General features: G+C 39.5%; 1 protein-coding gene across 5 annotated transcripts in view; it reads left to right on the top strand.

Moving 5' to 3' along the window:
• The window catches only part of tox2 (TOX high mobility group box family member 2), a 64,570-nt gene that overhangs the window by 5,990 nt on the left and 35,743 nt on the right, over positions 1-22,837 (top strand). For 2 of the 5 annotated variants that reach the window (XM_049732825.1, XM_049732821.1), the window contains exon 2: positions 11,642-11,734. In XM_049732825.1, coding sequence (XP_049588782.1) covers positions 11,642-11,734 — 93 coding nt within the window. Of the gene's footprint in view, positions 1-11,316; positions 11,374-11,641; positions 11,735-13,961; positions 14,081-22,837 lie in introns of all 5 variants that reach the window. The other 3 variants (XM_049732823.2, XM_049732822.2, XM_049732824.1) reach the window with 3 other exon arrangements.

The following is a 22,837-nucleotide window of genomic DNA, read 5'->3' as shown; positions in this document are numbered from 1 at the left end:
TCACTCACTCACTCACTCACTCACTCACTCACTCACTCACTCACTCACTCACTCACTCACTCACTCACTCACTCACTCACTCAAGTTGTCTGCACATGAGTCATGTAAATGAACAAGCTTTGTGTTATTGTGCGACTGAAACTCACCGTGTTAATGGATAACACATTGTTGTCAATAAATGAGCTGGTACTTTTTTGTGTCTGCTTTTGAGTGGTTGTGTGTGTGTGTGTGGTTGTGTGTGCTTTTATGTGTGTGAGTGTATATCATCCCAAAGCCGCAGCCCTCTCTCTCTGTCTCCCCCAGGGCCCCTTACCGCCTGCCTCAATCTACCCACGGCACCACTCGGGGCATTTTGGGGCTTTGTTCACAAGGTTTTTCGTCATGGATTTGCTGGCCGGCTCTCGAGGAATTCCATTTGTTGCGTGCTGATAGTCTCCGAGCCACCGAGTCCCCGTGACTCGTGATCATAGCATCAGGAGAGGGCAAATGAAGATGTTTTGGAGTTTTCATTGACAAGTTTTTTGGAGGGTCACTTTCAAAGGGCAAGAGCTTTTGGTTCTTTTCTTGTCTTAAAATGTGTTCACATGATTGTATTGCTGCATAACAATTGAAGATAAATTTTGTATTTTAATATTTTGGGAATTTTTTTCCTCACAATATTTACCTTTTTAATGCCTAGATGGTGGCCAGCAGATAGAGACAAGGTAATGAACAGAAAAAAAATAAATTGATAAATTAACTTGTTTTAGTCCGATTAGTCTTTGCATTTAAACATTTTCAGGTTACGGAATTTTACTTCCCCAGGCCAAGAGAGGCACAAGTAAATTGGCTTAGGTTTACCTGAGTATTTAATGAAACCAACTGCATAGGACATAATTGATGTATAACTATTTGATGTTGGTTTTCCCATATTGTTTATTATTATTATTTTATTTGACAATACAGTCAATACAAGTGTGACCTGGCCAAATGAGAGAGAAGTACATTCTCTATACCAATAAACCCAAACAATAGTATTACAAGAGAAATAGCCTCTAATCACATACTCTACTGGTAATATTGTATCAACTGAATGCTGACCATATGTTTCCAGATGGAAAGATCCATAAAGATTCCTCCAGATGAATGTTTGCTTTCACAAATGCGTAGCAGTGCCGGAGCTGCGTTCAAAGTCACCTCCATTTCCTGTATTGATCACGGAGGCACAAAAAAGGCTTTGTGTCTATCGTGATAACTAACGTTGCGATGTGTTCCATGTCCTCACTGTGCAAACATAGCAAGGCATTGACACGCAGCTTGCACAGGCGTGTGGCCGTGTGAGCCTCGCGCGTGGACGTATATAAACAGAAGGGTCATTGTTCAAATGCTGCATACAGTGGCGCCATTTTTTTTTTATGAGTTGTACAAGATATAAGTTAGTTATTTAGACAAATGTTTTGAAATTGAGGTCTCATTTTTTTATTCACAAAAAAACTGACTTTTGAATTAAGGGTGTGTAGACTTTTTAAATTCACTGTGTGAAATGTTCTCAGAAGTCATATATTTTCCTTTGTTTTATTTTATTTCTTTACTCGCTTGTAAATTACATTTAAATTACAGACCACATCTGTTCTAAACAATTCAAGAAGTGTGATGCTGAATAGGAATATTGATGGCCATAACATCTGCTAGGCAGAGGCAGAGCTGCATTGTGTTTTTTTACAGAGTAGCCGTGTGATTCTCTCCAAACTTCCATCTTGACACGTGACTTTCGAAAGTTATCTCTTTGAGACGCAAAAGCACATTCTGAGGCATATCACACGCATCCAATGAAGTACTTGCATGTTTTTTGGACTGTGATGAGATTCAGTTGTGGCTAATCAGCAGATTTTTTTTTTTTAATTGGCATGAGTTAATTCTTTTTAGGTATGCATTACCTAATATTCTTTTAATGGACTTCACAGGAAGTGCTGATGGAGTTGCAAATTGGCCAAAGTGGCTCATTTGCACAGCCTGGCTCCGCCCCTTGGCTCTTTGGGTTTGTTTCTGTAGAGTGATGGTTGTTAAAAGCTGTTGTGAAGACTGCGCCCATTTGAAATGTTGCTCAATCTGTTCAGCTGCCTGCCAATCATTTGTTTGGCTGGGCTGCACTATACCTGCAGGCTGCTTGGGAAATATTTTTAATGTGGTGTGCATGCCATCAATCCATCTTGTTTGTATTTTGACAGGACACATTTACAATTTATGGTCCAAAATGATCCTGATATCCATGTTTGTAGAATTTGACAATGCACCTACCTCTTGACTGTGAAGCATATTTGTTAACCACTAGCCTACCACGCTGCTAATATGGTGGAACTTAAAATTAGTTTTGAGGTGACTCCTGTGTTGTGGTTTCCCCGTTTGACATTTCAAAGCTATGACGCTTTTGAAGATTTACCGCATTTTTTTTTTTTCCCGGGCTCAATTGGCTTCTGTACCGTTGGCTGACCTGCTGAGCAAAAAAACGTTTTGCAGTAATAATTTTATGAAAATCCTGTTGTTGAGTGTATAAATTTGCACAGAGTTTAAAGATATGCATGACGAGAAAATGCTTTCAAATGTTCTCAAAACAGTCGACAGCAGTGAAATCAGAGCCGGCAGTTTGCACATCAAACATTTCGCAGAGAATGTTTTCACACACATCCGCCGAAAATGAGCAGCAGATTTCACACCAGCTGCTTTATCGCTTCACGGGCAAAATAATTACAAGATGAGAAATGTGTATTGGTGATTTTAAAAATGGTGGTGTGTGTTCAGGGAAACACTTACATATCCTCATCGGTATACACCATTCTTTTATGTATATATAGTCATATTTACACAAAAGCAGCTACAAATTGAGAGATTGTGGCAAGATAAAATGAAGGGGAAAAAAACGAAGACCATAAACACCCTTGCCGTTATTTTGATGCCAATTACAGCATGACATGGCCAATTACTGGTTTGGCATACTCGCTACAAGGCCGTTCCTCAATTCAATGTCAATCAAAACCCTGATGTGATAAAAGTTTTCTAAAAATTGCAAAAGCCAACATAGGACTACGTACTGAGCGCCAAGCACAACCAATTGAAACGTAATTACTGTTGTCGGTGCATTCGTAATGTGCCTGCTCGGAATTTTGACTTATTCCTCGTGTCGCTCGCTGGGATTCTCCCTCCTCTTCCTCTTCATCCTTCTCGTCAGCCAGCGTTAGTTGCCAGCGTGCGACTAAGTGACTGTGACAACAACCTCTGATGTTCCAGCTGCGGCAGATTTATGGCTTTATTAAAACGCATGTCGTGTAATTAAAAATGCTAATTCTTCCCCGTCGTCGCTCGCCATTTTGTTGTTTCTTCTTTTGGCGGCTCATTCAATTACATGGGAAACTAAATGAGGACGGATTATTCAATCTTTGCAGGAAGCGTAATTAAGATTGTTTAGCAATAAATGACTATTAAGGTTTCCTGTTTGTTATGAGATTTTAATGTTTCACACACGAGTGATGGTCACGGGTTCATGTTAATTTGTAATTTAAATTTATTGTCACAATTCATTAAGACACATTCAACAAATTATAGGTAAAATAAACACACTTGAATGATAATGATTAATGAGCCTATGATAGAAAGAATTCAGTTTTGCATTTCACAATCTGTACTGGGAACTGAAGAGTGGCGCAGCACAAAAATACACATTATAGAATTTTTTTTCTTTACAAGAACTGTTGTATAAAAGTACACTAAAGTTTAAAAACTGCATTCAGTTATTATGATATTCAGACCAATTTCCTTCCTCCATATTTGAGGTATTTTTTGTTTTACGTGCTTTTTCTTCTCAGCTAATTAAGGGGGAAAATATTGTAACTTGTTTTTATTATAAATTTAGTCTTATAGCCAGCTTTATTTGACATTACTGTGACTAATGAATTGTTTCCTTTCCTCAACGGTTCTCTTTCTCCCAATTAATTGCTTTCTTGGTGCTTTCTTTGGCTCTGTTTGGACTCATTACGAATTTGTTTATGTAAAGAGCAAGACGGCAGCCTGGTTGGACGGATCTCCTTTGCTAAAATTCAGTTTTCTCAGATGCGGTGGAATTCTGCACACAAGTATACTTGGCCTGAGTTGAACCTCCCTAGCTGGAAATGATTGTAGCGCAAAAGTAATTCTCATTAAAATAATGAGAGAGAACTTTCCTCTCTTGATCGCCTGATCTTTTTGAAGAACTCTTCTGCTGAGTTGCATATATCGCAAAGCAGCGGCGAGATGACCAGCATGCGATATTTCTTTATGTACTGTACTTTTTAGCCTCTGCCAGGGATTTGCATTGATCTAGCATGTACGTACATTGTAGTTGCTTGATTTGCAAAAAAAATGTAATTGGAGTGAATCATAAGATGTCACATGAATGCAGTGATTTGCATTCTTTCTGTATTTGATGATGACAGTGTTTCAAAAGGGACATTTTAGATGTGTAATATTAGCTTACAGTTAGCCTAGCTTATGCTATGCAGATGGTCCATAACAGTGTTTTGGTTAAGGTCTTACAAATCAGTATGCGTGTTCGCCACTGCAGCATATCTATGGGAATAACCCGAACTCTGCACTCTGATTGGCCTTGATGCCAATTAGAGATGTCAAAATTAATTGATTAATTAATCTGTTGTTTTGTTTTTTTTCTTCAGTAATGTGCATTTAAGCTGTTATAAAATAATGTGCCATGATGTGGCCCTTGCAATACTGAGCATCTGAACTAAAAAAAGAAAAATATAAACTCAAAAGCACATGGCTTAGAGTTAATTCTTTTCTCATTAAGGCATGGCAAGATTTTCTAATGCTTGACTGAGGTTAGGAGTCAATGTTTAACCAACACCGAAGCACATTTAAGTGCCTTCAATTGATTTTTCACTATTTTTCTTTACTCTGCCTTTTGCACCAGCGAATTCTCATTAATGATGAACCTTGGATTCAGAAATGAGATCCGCACGTGTAAACTATTCAGACTGAAATGATCAGAATCCAATAATCAGTATTATAGAATGAGTGAGACCCTACATTGCTGCCCTGACTGCAAGTCGAAGGTTTGTATTCCGTCAACAGTGTCGGGGAGTGATTAGACCTTGGCGACAAAGGCTGCGCTGTGCCATCAGTGTTCCCGAGCGGCATCTACTTTTCGGAGCATCCACAAATGTGATGGCGAGTCACGGTGTCGTGTCTCTAAGTGTTACTCACTGGGCTTCACACAGTCAATGTGTTCACCTTGTCGATCAGGCCAATTATGTAACGCTTGGAGTGTGATGGAAAACATGTCAGAAGACCACCCTCTTGATGTGAAACAGTGAAGCGCTGATAGTTTATCAGACCCGTCTCATTCTGCACTAAGGTGACGACTGAAATAGTATTTGGTCTGTCCTCAGGGCAGAGATGTATTGCACGATTGGGTTATGAATGTAACCTGACGTGCCAGATGGTTTGTTTTAGGAATCTAGGAGGAATTGTTTGGACAAGTGCTTTCAAATAAAACTTGGGCGATTGGACAAACATCCTCTTGGAATTGTTGTGTTTTGGGGGCCCCGACTTGCCCAAAAGTCCACCAGTTTTGTACCTTGGTGAATAATCTATTATAGAGAATCTGGAACATGAGATGTTTGTAAAACTCAGTCATTAGAAGCCTTGGAAAGATTCCTGACATCACTTTCACCAATCAACAAGATATTGATGGAAAGCCTGCCATTTTAGTTTGAAGAATGATTTTGGATTAATTCCAGGAGATATTTATGGGCGTTACTCAAAAGAAGCCAAATCATAATCAGGTACAATTTTTTTATTTTTTTATTTTTTTTAAGATTTGCCATGAAAAAGGTGGCGCAAGAACCTGTTTTGTTATTACTGATTGCAAGTGGTTGGTAACCTCAGACCTAACTAATGGCCTTGATTAAAAATTAACTTTACCATACTGACAGACAGCCCGACTGCACCCGTTATCCTCTGGTCACATTTGGTTATGACCCCATCCCCCAACCCCTAGCAGAAAGGTTATGACCTGCAGAGAGGGGTACCGACCCCAGCCAGGGGAGAAATATCAGCGGGAGAATAGCAGGAAACATGGTGGTGACAAGGGAAAAAGCTGCCCGTGGTATTCTAGAGCCCCGATGAGTATAAATAGGGCATTGGGCAAGAAGGCAGGAAACCAGCAGAGCGAGGCCTCAAGTCGGAATTTCTTCTGGGGAGCAGAGATAAGGGACTTAACTCCCTCCTGTCTGGGACGGCTGACTGCTACATGCCACATGTGATTGCTCGCAATGCTTGTAGACGTTGACAGAGGAAGACCAGATTGAGGGATTGGATACACTGATTTTTGGTGCTTTGAGAAGTACATTTGATGTATGTTTTTGGGTCCAGTAACTAGGACCAAAGGAGCTCCATTAGCAAGTTGGGTTTAGATACTTCACCCGTCCCGCTGTCACACTGAAACTAGTTTTAATCTAGTTTCATTTGGGGGCAGCATCAGTGTTTAGCATGTCCGCCCTCAGTGGAGAGGTTCTGAATGGAGAGATTTTGCTTGATCTCCCAATGCTTCCGACATCTTTCCACATCCCAAAAACATGCGTGTTAAGTTCAATGAAGACTGTAAATGTGTGAATGGTTGGTTCCATGCTGGCCATATTGTGAAATTCCTTTAGGGTGGTTTTATTTTGAATCCAGGAGGTACTTGTGAAGATTTACAGCTGTACTTAACCTTTTGCTTCCACTTGAACTACTTCAGACACTAAAACCTATTCAATTGTTTCTCTTCAAAATACAACTTTAACATGTTTAAAAAACTTTTTGGTGTGTTTAGAGGAGCTTACGAGTTGACATGTTTTATTGGATGTGCCTGTGCATTCAAATAAATCATCCTTTTGCGTGAGTTGGTCACACTATTTTATTTTCTTATGCGTTCTTGAATGTGAATCAGCAGGATTTGAAAGTCGCCCATTTCATCTGCAGGCATTTTATATTTTGCAAAGCGAACAGCTGATCATTTATGAACATTATGCATATGAGGTGCAGGTATTTTGACCACTTGCGGTCACCAACCTCACATTCTGTGTTCTAGTATCTGTGACTTTGTTGTTTTAAAAGACCAAGCATCTCCTGTTGAGGAGGAATGAGGTGAAGCAATGTAGAACAGAATTGGATGGTGTGAACACAGTGTACGAGGATATGAAGACCTGTACCACAGCAACATTAAAAAATGATACTCGGAATCATGGCACATGGTTCTAGGCCGCTCTCTCGTAACAGATTCTCAAAGCAGACAACCTCCCACTTCCTGAGGTTTGAATGAGAATGACTTGAAGCACTTTTTGAACAGAAACGTGAGATTAGTTTCAAACATGTAGTAAGTCACCATTTTCACAGGAAGTTTTGGAACTGACAAATCGTTCTCTCGACGTAAATTCCATGACCTTAAAAATAAGTGCAAATAGAGGGTCACCATTGATGTTGAAAGGAAACTTTTTGCTCTAATAAAAAAAAAAACGTATAACACACCAGCATTAAGCTGCAAGTTCAAATAATAGTGTCCCACAGATGTCATTGTTAGTAAGTGGCTATTTGGTAATGTTAGACTAGGAACAAAAGTCAGTGTGAGACCATTTAATGCTCACTTTTTTGTGGCACGATCTCATTTCCACCAATGAGCACTCACCGCCTACCGAAGCCTTGGTCACTCTCTTAAGTGATTGCTACATTTCATCATCTGTCGTTGAGGTATCATTATGCAAATGATAGGCAATTAAATTTCAATTGGTCATATGCGGAGGAGGGTGAGTCTAATTACAGCGAGGTACTCAAGATGGGGAGAAACATGGTAGAACAGTAAGAAAGAGCGATGTAAATGGTTAGAAGAAAAGCACAAGTGCTCTTTTAGGAAATAGCTATTTCAGCCATCTTGTCAGATTTTACACAAATCGCAGTCTTGCTCTGAAAAATCATCCGGAAACTTTGCAGATGAGTTGTTATTTTACGAAAGCTGTTTCACTGTCATTAAGGGATGTCGTTAATCATTATAAATGATTATTAGGCTAAAACCCAAGATAAAGAAGAATTTGTATATGTATTAAAGTGTTATTTTATAATCAAAACATCTATTTTTTCTAGATACTATGAGTGTCTAATTTTTTAATAGAAAACGTTTTTTCGTAAAATTTATAAAGAAAAAAGGCAATTATTATTTCAGAGTAAGTAGCAATATTACAGGAATAAAGTGGTATTTTTATAATATATGAAAATATATGACAAAATGCAGTATTACAAGAACAAACTTGAAATAAAAGTTACTGTAGTTTTTTTACAATAAAGTAATTTGATTTTGACATAAAAATTGCTTTAACCAGAAAAATATATCGATTTCTTTTTTTTTTTTTTTTTTAAATCATGAAAATACAACTTCTCATAAACGTTAATTTTTTTCCCTAGTGATCCTAACTACTTTTTTATTGGAGAAAGAAAAATCCATCATAACACTTTGTTGCACACATAATTTTTCTTTTTTTTTTTTTTGTTGTTGTTTTCATTTTACCTCTGCAATCACATTCTCTGCAGTATTAGAGCATATGTAGGCATGCCACGAAGAGGACGCACACACAGATATAGCCGAGAGGATTCAGCTGAGCTCAGCGGCTGCCGTCAAATCTCACAATTGGACTCTTTAATTCAAAGTGGCGTAACAGTTCTCTGTGAAACCAAATCAAGTAGCTGTCGTCAGCACATCAGCTCTTCCTCCTCCACTTCGTGGCTTCCTCCTACATTGTTATCATCACTTCCATCACAGTCACCTGCCCTAACCCAAGAACAAAATTTAGATAATTGTTTCCACGATTACTGCAATCAAAATGTGTGCCCACCGTTGCTTGAAAATTTATTGAACAATATTTTTGTTGTAATTTGTGATAAGGGTTTATTTGTCATTTGTTGTTGCTTCTCAGGTGCTAAGCAAATACTTTCAGAATGTCATTTCGCCCCCTTCTCTTTCCGTCATGCTAAAGAGCCGTATGACGCCACGCAGATGGTGCGCGATGTGTTCAAGGAAACCAGATAACATTGCAGTCACAGGATTTCCTATTCAAGTATTTTTCTCCAAGATTCATTCTCTCCAGATGCTGCAGGTAGTTAAAAAGAAGAAGAAACGTCCAAATCTTCTGGCAGCCATCTGTTGTCTTTCAACGCCGCCAGCCAGCCGGTGGCCGAGATTTTGTTTTTGCCACGCTGGGCGGTTGTCACGTTGTTGTAACGACGATGTTGTAACGACGTTGTTGTAACGACGTTGTTGTCGGCAAACCGCCTCGTGAAAAACACACGAGCGGTTTTTGAGTGAAAAAGAAAAGTCCATCTTCTTTTCTTCAGACTGTGTGGGAGAGACTTGGGCAATAAGTAAAATGTCGTGTCATTCCTTTGAGGGTCATCCTTTGCTGAGGCCTAAAGTGAGTTTGTTGTGGTTTCACTCCAGTCTAGACGGTCGCTGTGAAGCACATAACAAAGCGAGTTTTCACCTGTAACACCTGTTGTTGTTTTTTTTAATCACAGCTCCATCTGCTGGATTATGTGGGTCACTGGCCCAAATGGCCCCCAGGCAAGCAAACTAAAATGTTGTATATTTAAAGAGACTAGAATCCTTGGATTTTCAATGTCAATTTATTTAAAAAAAAAACACTACTAACTTCAATAATATGCAAAAAATATATTCTAATACACCTGCATATATTTTTTTATGTAATCGTGGGTAATTGCTAATTATATTACATGTATTGCAGGACGTACATGTGTCATCACCATCTGTAACACAATGGCATTCTATAGCCACCGTCCTGCATGTTTTTACGACATATATGATGGGAACCTCAATCTGTTCTATAGCAACTGCACAACATCCTCTGTTTGTCATATATTTTCTCATATGACATCATAACATCTGGTTACATTCAAGCACTGACACTCCTCGACATAAGTGTCGTGCAAGTGTCCGCCCAGTAAGTGTATTACAGTTTATAAGTGCTTGCTTGTTGTACATATTTATAGAACATTTAATTTTTTTTATGACATTTTTGCTCCAGGATAAAACTGCATGCAGGTTGCATTTTTCTAAACTGGTCTTTAAGAACAGTTCAAATTTTAAAGGAAATGCCTTCACATTTTCTTAACCACTGCTGTGATATTCTGTAGGGTAATGTGATTTATTTTCATCAATATTTGCATTAATGTCATTCGTTGGTCATGCATTGCTAAGTGCATACTGTACATACAGAGCGGTCTACAAAATGTATACAGCATGTATACAGCATGTATACAATCGCTGAGTGATGGGATTTCCCCTCGTCTGGGGCAACACATTCCTCTCATCAATGCGGTGTGATGTATTATTTTTTTTTTTTTTAGTTAAGCCGGGAAGAATGTTGCCTTAAGAAAACACATGTGTTGCATTAAGCACACCACATCTGCGCGCCGTGTACTATAACGTGAAACGGCTAACGTTACAGGTAACTATATCCCCTCAGCTGTGCCTAGCGGCTTTACAGAGCCATTGTTGGAATAGTCAAAATGTTGCACTGCTTACTAGATGGTTGGAAAAATGATGTTTATATGCAGCATTACAATAAAAATTTATTTATTAAGTTATGACCAGAATTTAGAACAAAATCCATGTATTCATAAATCATCAACCTCGCCACCGGGAAAAGTTAATTACAAACACTTGGTAAAGAAAATTCAAGGTTAACGCCGAGCCTACACCCTAACAACGTGGTATGCCAAACATGCATAGAAATCATGACCTTTCATTAAGTCCACTCGTAGTATGCCACAACTAAGCTCCATTAGCTCAGCATCCTGTTAATATGCACATTATTCCAACACTGCTAATAGGTTACTGCATATAGCATGCTTTTGCTTTTATCCCGTGGCCCATTATCTTCCATACATGGTATGGGAAATAAGCTTTGGCATACATTGCTTGTGGGTTTTGCTGCACGGTAATTGCATGGTAATCACTATGCATTCACAGCAGGCCCATAAACACAATCTGTTTATAGCACATATAATATATACAGCGAGTGAGGCTGCTTATGCTTGTGTGTAGACCCGTATTGTCAATTTGAATGCAGGTATGTGTCGCTGTTTTTTTTTTTTTTTAAACATACAATGTTTTCGTCGTGAAACTGTTTGCGGTCCACATTACGATAGGTTTAGGATTGCATTAATCAAGAACAAGCAAGCTGCTTGAGTGGGAAATGAAGCATGCAGCTCTTTTCAAATGAATGTATTCTGTTGTGTTTACAGTCAGTCGCCTGACTTCCGTGCACGCAGCAAGATTTCGGGTCCCTACTCGGTGACACTGTGAGTGTATCTAGCTCACGTTTGCTCTTTGCTCGTGTTTACATATCTCACATTTGTGTCAATAAATGATAAAATTGTATTTTATTTTAGCGAGTTGGGCTTCAAACCAAATCTTGTCGTAGGTTAGTTATCGCAGCCTACTATCCACAGGAAGTCCCAGTAAACTGTTTTCTGGGTTTGGTCACATATGATGAGCTACCATTATTGGTAACCTTTATTCTTGACTGATGAAAAGGGATACTAAAAACTTGTTGTTTTGTTTTCTCAGAGCAGATACAGCGGTGCAGATCGAGGCGTGAGGCTCTACAGTTCCCTGCCCATGCGCCCCAACCCCAACGCCAAGAGACTGCCATCCTCAGGGGTGAGTCTTGCCACATGCTGTATTTTGTTATAATAATAAGAGGTTAGACAGTATGGTATATTTGTGGACTAGGGATCCAGAAATGTCTTTGGATTCAAACGTGTTTCCACTCATAGATTCAGTGTCATTCCAAATGTTAAACTATTTTCATTCTGGAGCAGATTGAGTCAATTTCTGCTTAAATTGCGTCATAAATGCACTTTAAAGTAAGAAAAAAAATATCAAGCCAAATTTAACTGAAACTATTCGAATTTTACAATTTGAAATTTGGAAGAAAATGTCTTTTAAAACTAGTCATTTTGAGCAAAATTTCAGAATGTTCAATATTCTTTCAAGTCCAACAGTTTCAACAGAAAAATATTTTTTCAGCAGTTTTTGGAGAAAACGTTTCCTCTACTGGCATTTGTGTTAAATCAAGTGGCCACCATTATAAGCCGCGATATGTTCAATATCGTTGGTCAATTTCTTTCTGACAGTTCAGGCTCTCTGAGGGAATTGTATTGTATGTTGTATTTTCATTTTCATTAGCCAGATTGAAGTTAAAATGTTAAACTTTGTGAACTTTCACCAACGTGAACTTCCCCCATGCTCTGTGGGGTGCCCCGTTGGCCGCCACAAAGCTTCCGACAAAGCAGCCATCTCAACTTCTCTTTGGGTTTGTGTGGTGTCTGCCTGGTTGGCAGCTTTGTACAAGTGTGAAGCCAAAAGGCCACCAACTGTTATGAAGCTTTTTTTTTTTTTTTTTTTTTTTTTTTGCATGAAATATTTCATTCCAAAACCAATTGCACTGCAACTCACTGAAGTTTTAGTGATGCTGCACTTGCAGAAAATATTTTGACTTTGACAAAGTGCTGCAAGACTACTTTCGCTCTAAACACCACCACTGTCTTTAGGACATCTTTCAGTATTGCGTGCAAATCATAATTACCATCTAGCTTGCCTTGCTTTTATGTGACAAAGGAGAGACAATGGCGGCAACAATAGAGCAAAAAAGAGACAATTTAATTTCATCTGGCGTTGCACTTGTCGCAAGCGCTTCTTGAATTATCTGCCGGCTGCTTCGGGGAACGTGGGGGGCGGTGAGTCCATCAATGCAGATTGTTAGTGTCCACCTTTTTTTTTTTTTTTTTTTTAATTACAGCTGAAATCCCATTGATGTTTCATGCCCTACATTATTTATGAATCCAGAAAGAGCGAGACTGCTTACAAAGCATTTCCACCTGCTCCATATCTAAAGCGAATACCGTTAGTCGTTCAGCCTGAGAGAGAGACGCTCGCAAATCACGGCGATGAGTTCTGTGTCAAAGGCATGCGTGATGTTGTAAAGATATATATCCGCTCGCAGTGGATTCTCAAATCTTCAAAATCCGCATGCAAGTCCAAGTGCAAGAGTCGGTCATAAAGCTAAACATGTTAAAAAAAAATGTTGTTCAATGGTAAAGAGAATGTATAAGGCCTCCCTTCAGAATTACCAACATTGAATGGGCCAAAATTCAAACAATTACGATGTACGTACATTTTGGGACACATGCAATTATATAAAAAAAAATCAACAATTTTCATAGGAAAATAAATAAATTAATATAAAATTGTTTGAAATTAAAATATTCAAATTTTTGGGAGAAGAAGCCAAGCAACTACAATACTTTTCAAAGTGGGGGGAAAAAAATCGACTGAATTATGGGTGCAAAATATCTTCAAATGTCAAAACAAGATTTTTGGGGTATATGTCTCAATGAAAAATTTCAACCAAAACAAAAAAATAAAAAAAAATAGTAAAACAGGTTCAAATAATCTAATTGCAATTATTTCCCCCTCTTCCTATATTGCTGTTTTTTTTGTATGTCAAGGCACCTTTGTTTTCCCCCAAAATCAAATAATAGTCAACAATGAATCCCCTTTACATCAGTATTTCTCCTAGGAGCATGTATTTTGAAATTTAAAAAAAACTTCAACCAAGCAACCTCCCAGAATGTCTCCTGCTTGACATTGGAGGTTAGTGTACGCCTTTTATGGCCTGTCCTCAGCAAAGTATCAGCTTGCATGGCGTCTGCATGAGGAGCAATGCAAAGCACTTAACATGCAGAAGGAAAAGCAGACGTTTTTCCATTGCACTTATCAGGCGCTGTAGCGAGAGAGAGCCTGTGTCAAGGTGGACAAGCCGCCCCCTCTCCGTCCCTCTTCCTTCCCCTTTTGTAATCCTCTGATCTGGATCTGTGTCCTCAAGCACCAGCGCTAACACCAGCCGCCACCAGTTCAGTTAAAAGTGGGCCGGGCACTTCCGCCGCAGCCGCCAACTTCGTTTCGAAAACCTCCATCTCCAACACCTCCTCATTTCCTGTCAAGGTGGGTGAAACCAAACCTCACCCACCGAGTGCAGATGCTTGACCTCGATACTTGCTCGTAAGAACATATTTCAGGGGAGTTTAATTTGTGTTAAATACAGGGGAACCTTCCGGGGATCTTTTCCAGGATGCTGGTCTAATTTAATTTCAAACATTTGTATTTTTCATTGCAAGTAGTTGAATTTGTACGGGCACATTTCTAAGAATAAATACATATTTTCTACTGTCACAAAGTTGTATTGCAGTACGACCGTATATAATTCATTCCACTGATACTAGTTAAGCCACATTTTACATGGCTAGATTTTAAATGTATTACTTAGCAGTGATGAAAAGCAAAGTTGGACAAGTTTGTTTTTGTAGCTGTGTCGTTAAAAACAACAACTTTGTACACAAGCTTATTTTGTTTGGGCTTTACACACATTTGATCCACAGGGGTGAAAGTTCACAATGTGCTGTAGCGATAAGACGACAGGATCATCTAAGGATTGATTTTTTTGCATTGGATCCCACGTATTCCTCTCGCTTGCTGTCTCTTTCCGAGTTGATTTGGAGCCTTGCATAGTCAATTATATCCAGAGAGAGAAAGACAGTTGGGGTACCGTATTCCATATTTTGGTGGGATATTAATATTGCATGAGAGCTGTTCTGTAGCGAATATCTAAGAGAGTGAGCCTATTAAGAAGGCAGGGAAGATGTGACACGCGCACACACACAGACACACGCACACACTGTAAGTACATTCCTCCATAAGCAGGTTCTTTTAATTAGTGTATTCCAGATTATAATAGAACATGCCTCAATTTTCATTTTGCTCGGCCAGCTCGGCTGAGTGATGCAGCGCTTATATTGTGTTAAGAATGAAGTATTTCACACAGTCGACTGTACAAACAAACAAAGGAAGAAAAAAAAAGACATTCCACCCAAAGAAACTGTCCTAGATATAATTGTGATGCATCAAAGCGGGAACAATGGCATGACAGGATATTTATTTTCCCTTGGTGATGCATACGACAGACTATTTGGTGTACTAAGTGGCACTGATGCCGGATGGTCAGTGATTGACGGCTCATTTCAGGCCAACGAAGATTGTCGAGAAGCATGTAATTGTAATTAAACACTTTTTCCCAGAATACCAATACAAAAAACATAACCCCAAAGATTATATTTCCCACTGCACCAAACACCGGTGTGAACATGCATTAACATCCAAGACTGCAGCTGACAACCTACACCGGCAATCTGTTCGTTTATGCTCTTTCCCCATCGCACAGCCGCCTTATAACCAGATGGGGGAAGAAAAAAAAAAACAGAACCATGGCCTAAAGTCGACACAGTCAGTTAGCCCCGGCACTCGGGGGGCTGCACGCTGTGTTCGGACATTGAACAAGTGCCTGGTGACCTCACAGCACCAGCTGGGCCTTGAAGACTTATTTAAACGCTCAATTCTCTGTGGCGGTATCATTGGCCATGCCGCAAATAGGGCCCTGCAAAAAAAAAATGTATGGGTGAACCCAATGAGCATAAAGGATGGCGGGAGGGAGGAGGAGCAGAAATGAACACATACATGCACAAACATTCAATGCCATATAAATGTAGTTGGCTCTCTCTGAAATTCAAATGGCAAGAAGGCAAGGGGGGGGGGGGGGGGGGGGGGGGTTTAGAGCCAAAGATGATGAAAAAGGAGAAAAGAAACCTCTGGCTTAGAAGGGGAGGGGCCTTCCCCAGAAAAAGAAAAGCTGCCATCTATGTATTAGTGCTCTGTAAATATTACATGAGCTCTGTATTCGCTCACTTGTTTGGCATTACTTCCAATGGATGGCTATATTATTTTAGAAACCATGCCTTGTTTATGGAGAGGCATGACCTACTTCCACTTTCTCTCTCTCTCTCTCTCTCTCTCTCTCTCTCTCTCTCTCTCTCTCTCTCTCTCTCTCTCTCTCTCTCTCTCTCTCTCTCTCTCTCTCTCTCTCTTCCTCTTCCTCTCATCTCCAATCTGCAAAAACCCGCGCCGCTCGTCCCCACAGAACAATTACAAGGCAGCGAGACTCAAATGGAGATGTTTGTACAAAACAACATGTGTATAATTATGCTTTAATGAGCTCTTGTCAGGGCCGGCGTGCGCAATTACTTTGGTAATAGAATATTCCGGCTGGATGTGAGCGTGGCAGTGATAGAGAGAACATTAAATGTATCCCGAATGTAAGATTGGGTTCTGTTGACAGAACTGGATGCAACATTTAGAGTTTAAAAACGTAGCAGAAAATAATTCATGCCATTTGGAATATTCTGACCCGATTTTGATTTTATTCTGAATGGGGGGTGGCGTCCATTAGAACAGTCCATCCGATCATAATGTTAATCTAAACTCTGATTGGATTGAAAGAATATTTTAATACTGGGAGTGCCGCCATTTTGTCACATACGCACAAAACTGTAAAGCAATGCAAATAAAATACTGAGCTGGGTACTGCGCACAAAATTCAGTTTATTAGACTTGCTTCAAAGGCAAATTCAATGATGGCTTAAGACCTCGACGCAACACTGGACATTTAAATGAATGACAAATAACCCAACAGACATTAATTTATTCTAGTTTACACGAGCCATAAAACAACATTCAGCATTTTACTTTGACACTCGACAAGCGAATAAAGTGACCCTAGTTGTGCGGAAAGCACACATGAATAATGGACCTCCGAGCTGAAATTCCACCCGTGACTGTGACTTATCATTTCAATTTCTCTAGCTTGCACTCACGTGATGACTTGAGCCCATGTTTCATTAAATCCATCCAATCCACTTGCATATATCATCACACCAGGCGCACAATGGGAACCTTTCAAGGGTCCCCAGCCCCCTCCCCTTTCCCCAGAGGATGCCGACAGAGCCCCCCCTCCCCACGCTTCTCCCTTCCTCAGTGAAGTCGTCTAATTCAGCCAGAGTCCCCCTCATCATTTTTTTTTTGCTTGACTGTGTGCGGATCACCGTGCAATCAAGTCGAAATGAAACCAAAGCAGAATAAGAAAAGACTCACATTTCTTTCCACTCTCACGTTCTCAAGGTCTAGTGAAGTAAAATAATTTATCTTCAGGATGAAAGAGCACAAAGGTAGAAAGAAATGGAATTCTGGGAATAAATGAGGGCAGCTCACATTCAATAAGTACACTTGTTTGTATGTCTCACGGTTTCTCTGCCACACTAGAATAGTGAACATTGATGGCTATGTTATAAATTGGTTATGGGAAAAAATGGAATTTGAGAACTTTTATGTACGTGTTGCCAACTATTGGTGCTCAGCAGCAGTTTGTTATCATTAAGAAAATCTGTATTTTCTAAGGCAAAGGTACCAGAGGTGTTTTGTTTTTTTTAATGGAAAGAGGGTGAAGGAGAAGGTGAGCATCAGGGGTGTCATAGCATATTATCAGCAATGCATTAGCTTTGTTTTCAATATGTTAACGGCGGAACAATGGTGCAATTGTGCAACCATGGGAAACCCTACACCATACCCGGCCCAGTTTTTTTTTTGGGGGGGGTCATGTGCACACGAAAGCGTCAACTTCTCCATCAAAACAATGTTGGCTGGCCTCCTCTGATTTTCTAAATATACCCCCAGCAGCCTCCAGATCACCTCGACGGCTCTGTAACCTGCCTCATTATGTCAAGGCATCATTTGAAAGCCCCCTCGGCGTGATGGACAAGACCATAAAGCCTGGCAATAAAGCTAAGACGAATGTTACATCTTAACACTGATAGAGGCAATTAAGTCCATCATAAGCAAGACGGGGGATGCGTCTTCTCAGGGGAGCCGTTCACTCGCCTGCCTTCGTTTCATTTCTCCTCTCAGCTCGCTACTGACAGTCCATTACAAATGGAGCTCATGTCTTCTATTTATTGTTTGAGGTCCTGTTTGTTTGGGTCTCCCTCCCTGCTTTCTTATTTTTCCTCCCTTTTGTTGCCGTATGACACGCTAGAAGTCTGTTTTGTTGAATGTATTTTATTTACTTAGCCAAAAATCGGAAACTTGTAAAGAAAACCAATGATTTTACATTATTGACCAATTTCTGTTGCTTTGTGTCGTTTTGGTCAAGTAAAAAAAAAAGAGAAAAAATTATCTTGTTTGTATTATTAAATTAATGGTGGCATTTTACTAGTCAAGTCAAATTATTATTTAAAAAAAAAAATAATTGTTCATTTTAAATACTAATATTAAATGATAATTGAATATTTTTAATATTATTATTATTATTCCTTCCATTTCTTATGTAGAAAAATCGGATGTGTTTGTATATATTATTGTGTAGTTCTTTTATTTTTCAACTGTTTTATTTACTCAAAGAAGCAATCTAATTGTATATACATTCACTTGGATGTTTGGAAAAGCATATATGCAATTAAACATCATGGTATTTTTCCAGTTTCAAACTAATGAATACCATATTTCTGTGCGCTCTGTTGGACCTGTAGGTGTGGTTTTGGCTCTGGGAAAAAAATAAATATCATAGGAAGTGTTATCTTCATCTGGCAGGGATCAGCGTTGTGTATTATTAGTCAGGTCCTATTACACAAACAGTGCGGTGGTGTTTGCAGAGAATATATCACTCTGAACATGCACATAAAGCACACACACACACACACACACACACATACACACTCACGCGCGCGCACATAGAGGTGAAATGCAGCGGTGGATATATTAACAAAGGCAATCCATATCTACTGTGCAGTGCACCATCCCCCATTACTCTCTCTGTTTGGTTATGCATGCATTTGTGGATGTGCATGAGTGTGTATGTGTGTGTAGCCAGTCAACGTAAATGCTCTCATGACCGTAGTCCTGACACAGGTATTTGGACTGTACTGCGTTTGGGGGTGAGGTGGGGTACACATGCAATTTCTAGCAAGAAATTACACTTTGCTTTTCAAATGACAATTACGGTTGTCTGTGTTGTTTTCTCAACTCTTACATCCTGCCTGCCTCCAGCTCGGCAAACATGAAAGAAATATGTTGCCATAGTTGGTTTTCTCTCTCTCATCATTATTTTGTTGGTGACTTCTCTAAAACTTACTGCATTACATTGCTAGCAAATTGGCCATGTTATTTTACCTCCTCTCGCGTATATTTGCACAGCTACTATGCAAAGCGGGTATCTGCGAAGTTGCTTGTTCACGGACTCGTTGAAAATGTCTTCACTGGAGCATTTCATCCATCCGTCCATCCATCCATCCATCCATCCATCCATCCATCCATCCATCCATCCATCCATCCATCCATCCATCCATCCATCCATCCATCCATCCATCCATCCATCCATCCATCCATCCATCCATCCATCCATCCATCCATCCATCCATCCATCCATGCATCCATCCATCCTTCTCTGCGTGTCTGTTTTCTTCCCCTCCATTGTGTTGAACGCTGTGATTGATGACCTCTAAGACCGGGGAAGGCAAACACACAATGAAACGAGGAACTGTGCCATTCGCTCTTTGCCGTGCGTCAACAGGGTCACAGTGAGTACATCGGGGTGACTGGACAAAAAAATCTGATTTATAGGTTAAGGATTTGGGAGAGACACATGTTGCTCCATAAATCCATTTACAATACGGTAATGTTTTTTAAACCCAAGAAACGGGAATAAACTTTAAAATGTGTTTTCTAAGAAAAACTGGGGATGCCTCCCATCATAAACAAAATCAAATAAAAAACTTCAAATAAAAGAAAAACAAAATGAATATTTTTTTAATTGACAACTATTATTTTATTCTTGTAAGATTGCGACTATATTATGTTTTTTGGAACAATACCCAGTTAGATTTTTTTTTTCTTCATATTACGGCATTTTTCCCCATACACCAGTGCTTCCCCCAATGTAAAATGTATTTTTCTCTGATGCAGCCATTTTGTTTTATTAAATCTCTGTAAGTCATATCATGTCTTGGCCAAATCTTTTTTTTTTTTAAGTGTTAATGTTGAGCATGTGGAAATAAGAGAATAAGTCATTACCCACATTGACGTCAGACTATTAAATTCAATTTAGCCATGGGTAAACATGACTAACCTGCGAGTATGCAGAGCTTTCATTCCACGCAGAGATCTCGACTGTATCCGCACTGTAACATAATTATAGCCCACTTTGCCCAAATGACCGCTTTGTGACCACAGAGAGCCAGGCACATTTTTTGGACCCCTCATTGTAGATATTGTGTGTTATTCTGCCCTCTGTGACTCCACTTTGCTCTTTGCCGTGCTGTATAATTATTTGCTACCTTTTTTTTGCATTACGCATCGAGCGCAGAGTCGCAGGTGTGAAAATAGGCCATTCACAGACACTGTCGGCTCCATGGCCGCGCGTTAAGGACGCAGTGTGAAGTCGTTTTTCGAGAGCAACAAAGGAAGTGATTTCACCTTTTTTCTTTTTTTTTTTTTTTTTTTTTTTACCCCTCAGCAACCTGATGCAAAATGTAATGATTGTTCTCGACGCCAACTGACGGCGCTCTCGGAATGAAACCATTTGCTGTTCAAAGAAGGCTTCCATCACGGGGCCAATGATAACATGGAAATGGAATTGGGGATTTCATTTGAATAATGTCGCAAGTGGACTGCTTGTTTGTGGCTCTGACTGCCTTTGTACCTTTGAAATTATTCCGTGCAAACAAATCACCTTTATGTTAGGCCCATCATTCTGAGTTTGTTTGTCTCAAAAAATTTACTTTTCTGGAAAAGAATTAGTATTTTCCTCATTGGATTCATTGGATGTAGCCTTAACGGCAATAATCCAATATTACGATATTAATATTGCCACAATATTGTCGTCATGTTACGATATTAAAAGCAGCACATCTTCGTGAAAATATATTACTTTTCAGTTGAACGTAGCATTGTGAACTACATGATACTTTGAACCAATAGGAACACATGAAAATAAAATAACTGGCCAATCCTATTCATTTTATGTGCAAGAAGCACAATATTGTGCTTCTTACTCCAATATCATAAGGTTTTTGTTTTTTTACGATAATGTGAGTTTTTATACAATATCGTGAGCTTTGTTATACCGTCACCTTGAAGTTCATACCGTGCTAATATCGTATTGTGATGTTTATGTGAAATGATCACATTATCCTTCAAAAATAGTTTTTATCACCTGACTGGTAGAAAAAAAAAATGAGGCCATCTTTGTCCATTTAATATGATAGCTTCATTCTTGTATGAGAATGCCATTTTGGATTATTTTCCCAGGCTGTTAGCAAAGTGGCCTATTTGGCATTTTCTCACAAGAGCACAACGTCCTCCCAACCTTTCCCAACTCGCCTTCGAGCCAAAAAAATGTGTGAGCGAGCCTGAAATAATTTTTGCACTTTGCCATAGGGTTGACAAAAGGCCAATGGTGCTGATTCACAGCTCCCGATCAAACATAAGTGAGCTTTTAGGTCTTACAGAGAAGACAGAGGTGTACCCCTGAGCTAAATGAAAAAGCAGCGAGTGGGTGAATGTTTAAGTGGGTGTGCTGTGGCAACGGAGAGCACATGAAAGTGGCCAGGGTGCCTGCGGTTTATTTGCTTGTTGCGCGATTAACGGCGAGGTCGCAGCCAGAGGCCTGCAGCTTGAAAGACAGACGCAGCAACACAACGCAGACATTGGACCAGATGTCCGTCCTTGTGTCTGTGTCACACTTTTTGGCAGCCGCCACTTACAAGGAAGCAAAGTGCAACGTCCGTGAAGCCTTGAGATAAAATACAGCTGCTACTGTTGTGTTAAGAGTGCGTCGTGTTTTACTCAACCGCAAACACATTTTTGGCAAATAATAAAAGTAAATACTGTCTTTAAGATGTCAAGCCATTAGGGCTGAAAATAATGATTCATTTAACAATCGATTAATCGATGAATCGGATCAAAACCATGTTAATTTTCATTGCTTTATCCAAAAATGGGAAACTAAGATTCAATTACTGCTTTTGTTCAGAATGTGTCAGAAAAAGGGCAAAAATGTTAAAAAAAAATTGTCCGCCAATGTTTTATCTTGGTTCATCACAAAGATAATTCTGCTTACATTGAGGACTCCAGAAATAGCAGCATACTAGAAACTATTGTAATTGTTTCAAGAAAAAAAAGACCCCACAGAATGAAAATAATTTTTTTATTGGTCTGTATTTTTCCTGTAACAGCGATAAGACTCGAGTTGTATTTTCCCAAGAAAAGTCATAGGAATTAAATATTTTTTTTATAAAAAAATCAGTAAAATACAAACTATATAATGTTGTGACATGAAAAAATTTTTTTTGTAGTGTGCTCAAAGCAACTTCAAATCATGTATTAAATGAAGCTGAAGTGATAAAACACTGCAAGAGGAGTGAAACGCTATTTGACAGCTTATTTGACAGCCTGTTATGCCTTTGTCACTTTGTAAGTCGTGTGCACACACACACACACACGCACACACACGCACACACACACACACACACACACACACACACACGCACACACACACACACACACACACACACACACACACAGTTTGAAGCTTGAGGCACGCTGAGGGGAAAAGTGTGAGTTACACAAGCTTTGACAAGGCCTAATTACGCGTGTCTCTAATGAACTGTAATTACTGGCACACACCAGAGCGCAGAGGTCCGTAAGCCGACGACTTGTAGTCATTAGGCTGCTGCGTCGCCGTGGTTTCTCCGCAGACTGACTGGGGAGCTGTTTGCCTCTCTTCAGCCTCCCGCTTGTCTAATTGTTTCCTCCTCTCGTTGC

This window comes from Syngnathus scovelli, chromosome 11 (genome assembly GCF_024217435.2).
Source record: "Syngnathus scovelli strain Florida chromosome 11, RoL_Ssco_1.2, whole genome shotgun sequence".
In the NCBI taxonomy this organism is placed as follows: domain Eukaryota; kingdom Metazoa; phylum Chordata; class Actinopteri; order Syngnathiformes; family Syngnathidae; genus Syngnathus; species Syngnathus scovelli.
The sequence above is the reverse complement of the archived record's forward strand: the minus strand, read 5'-3'. Positions and strand labels throughout refer to the sequence as shown.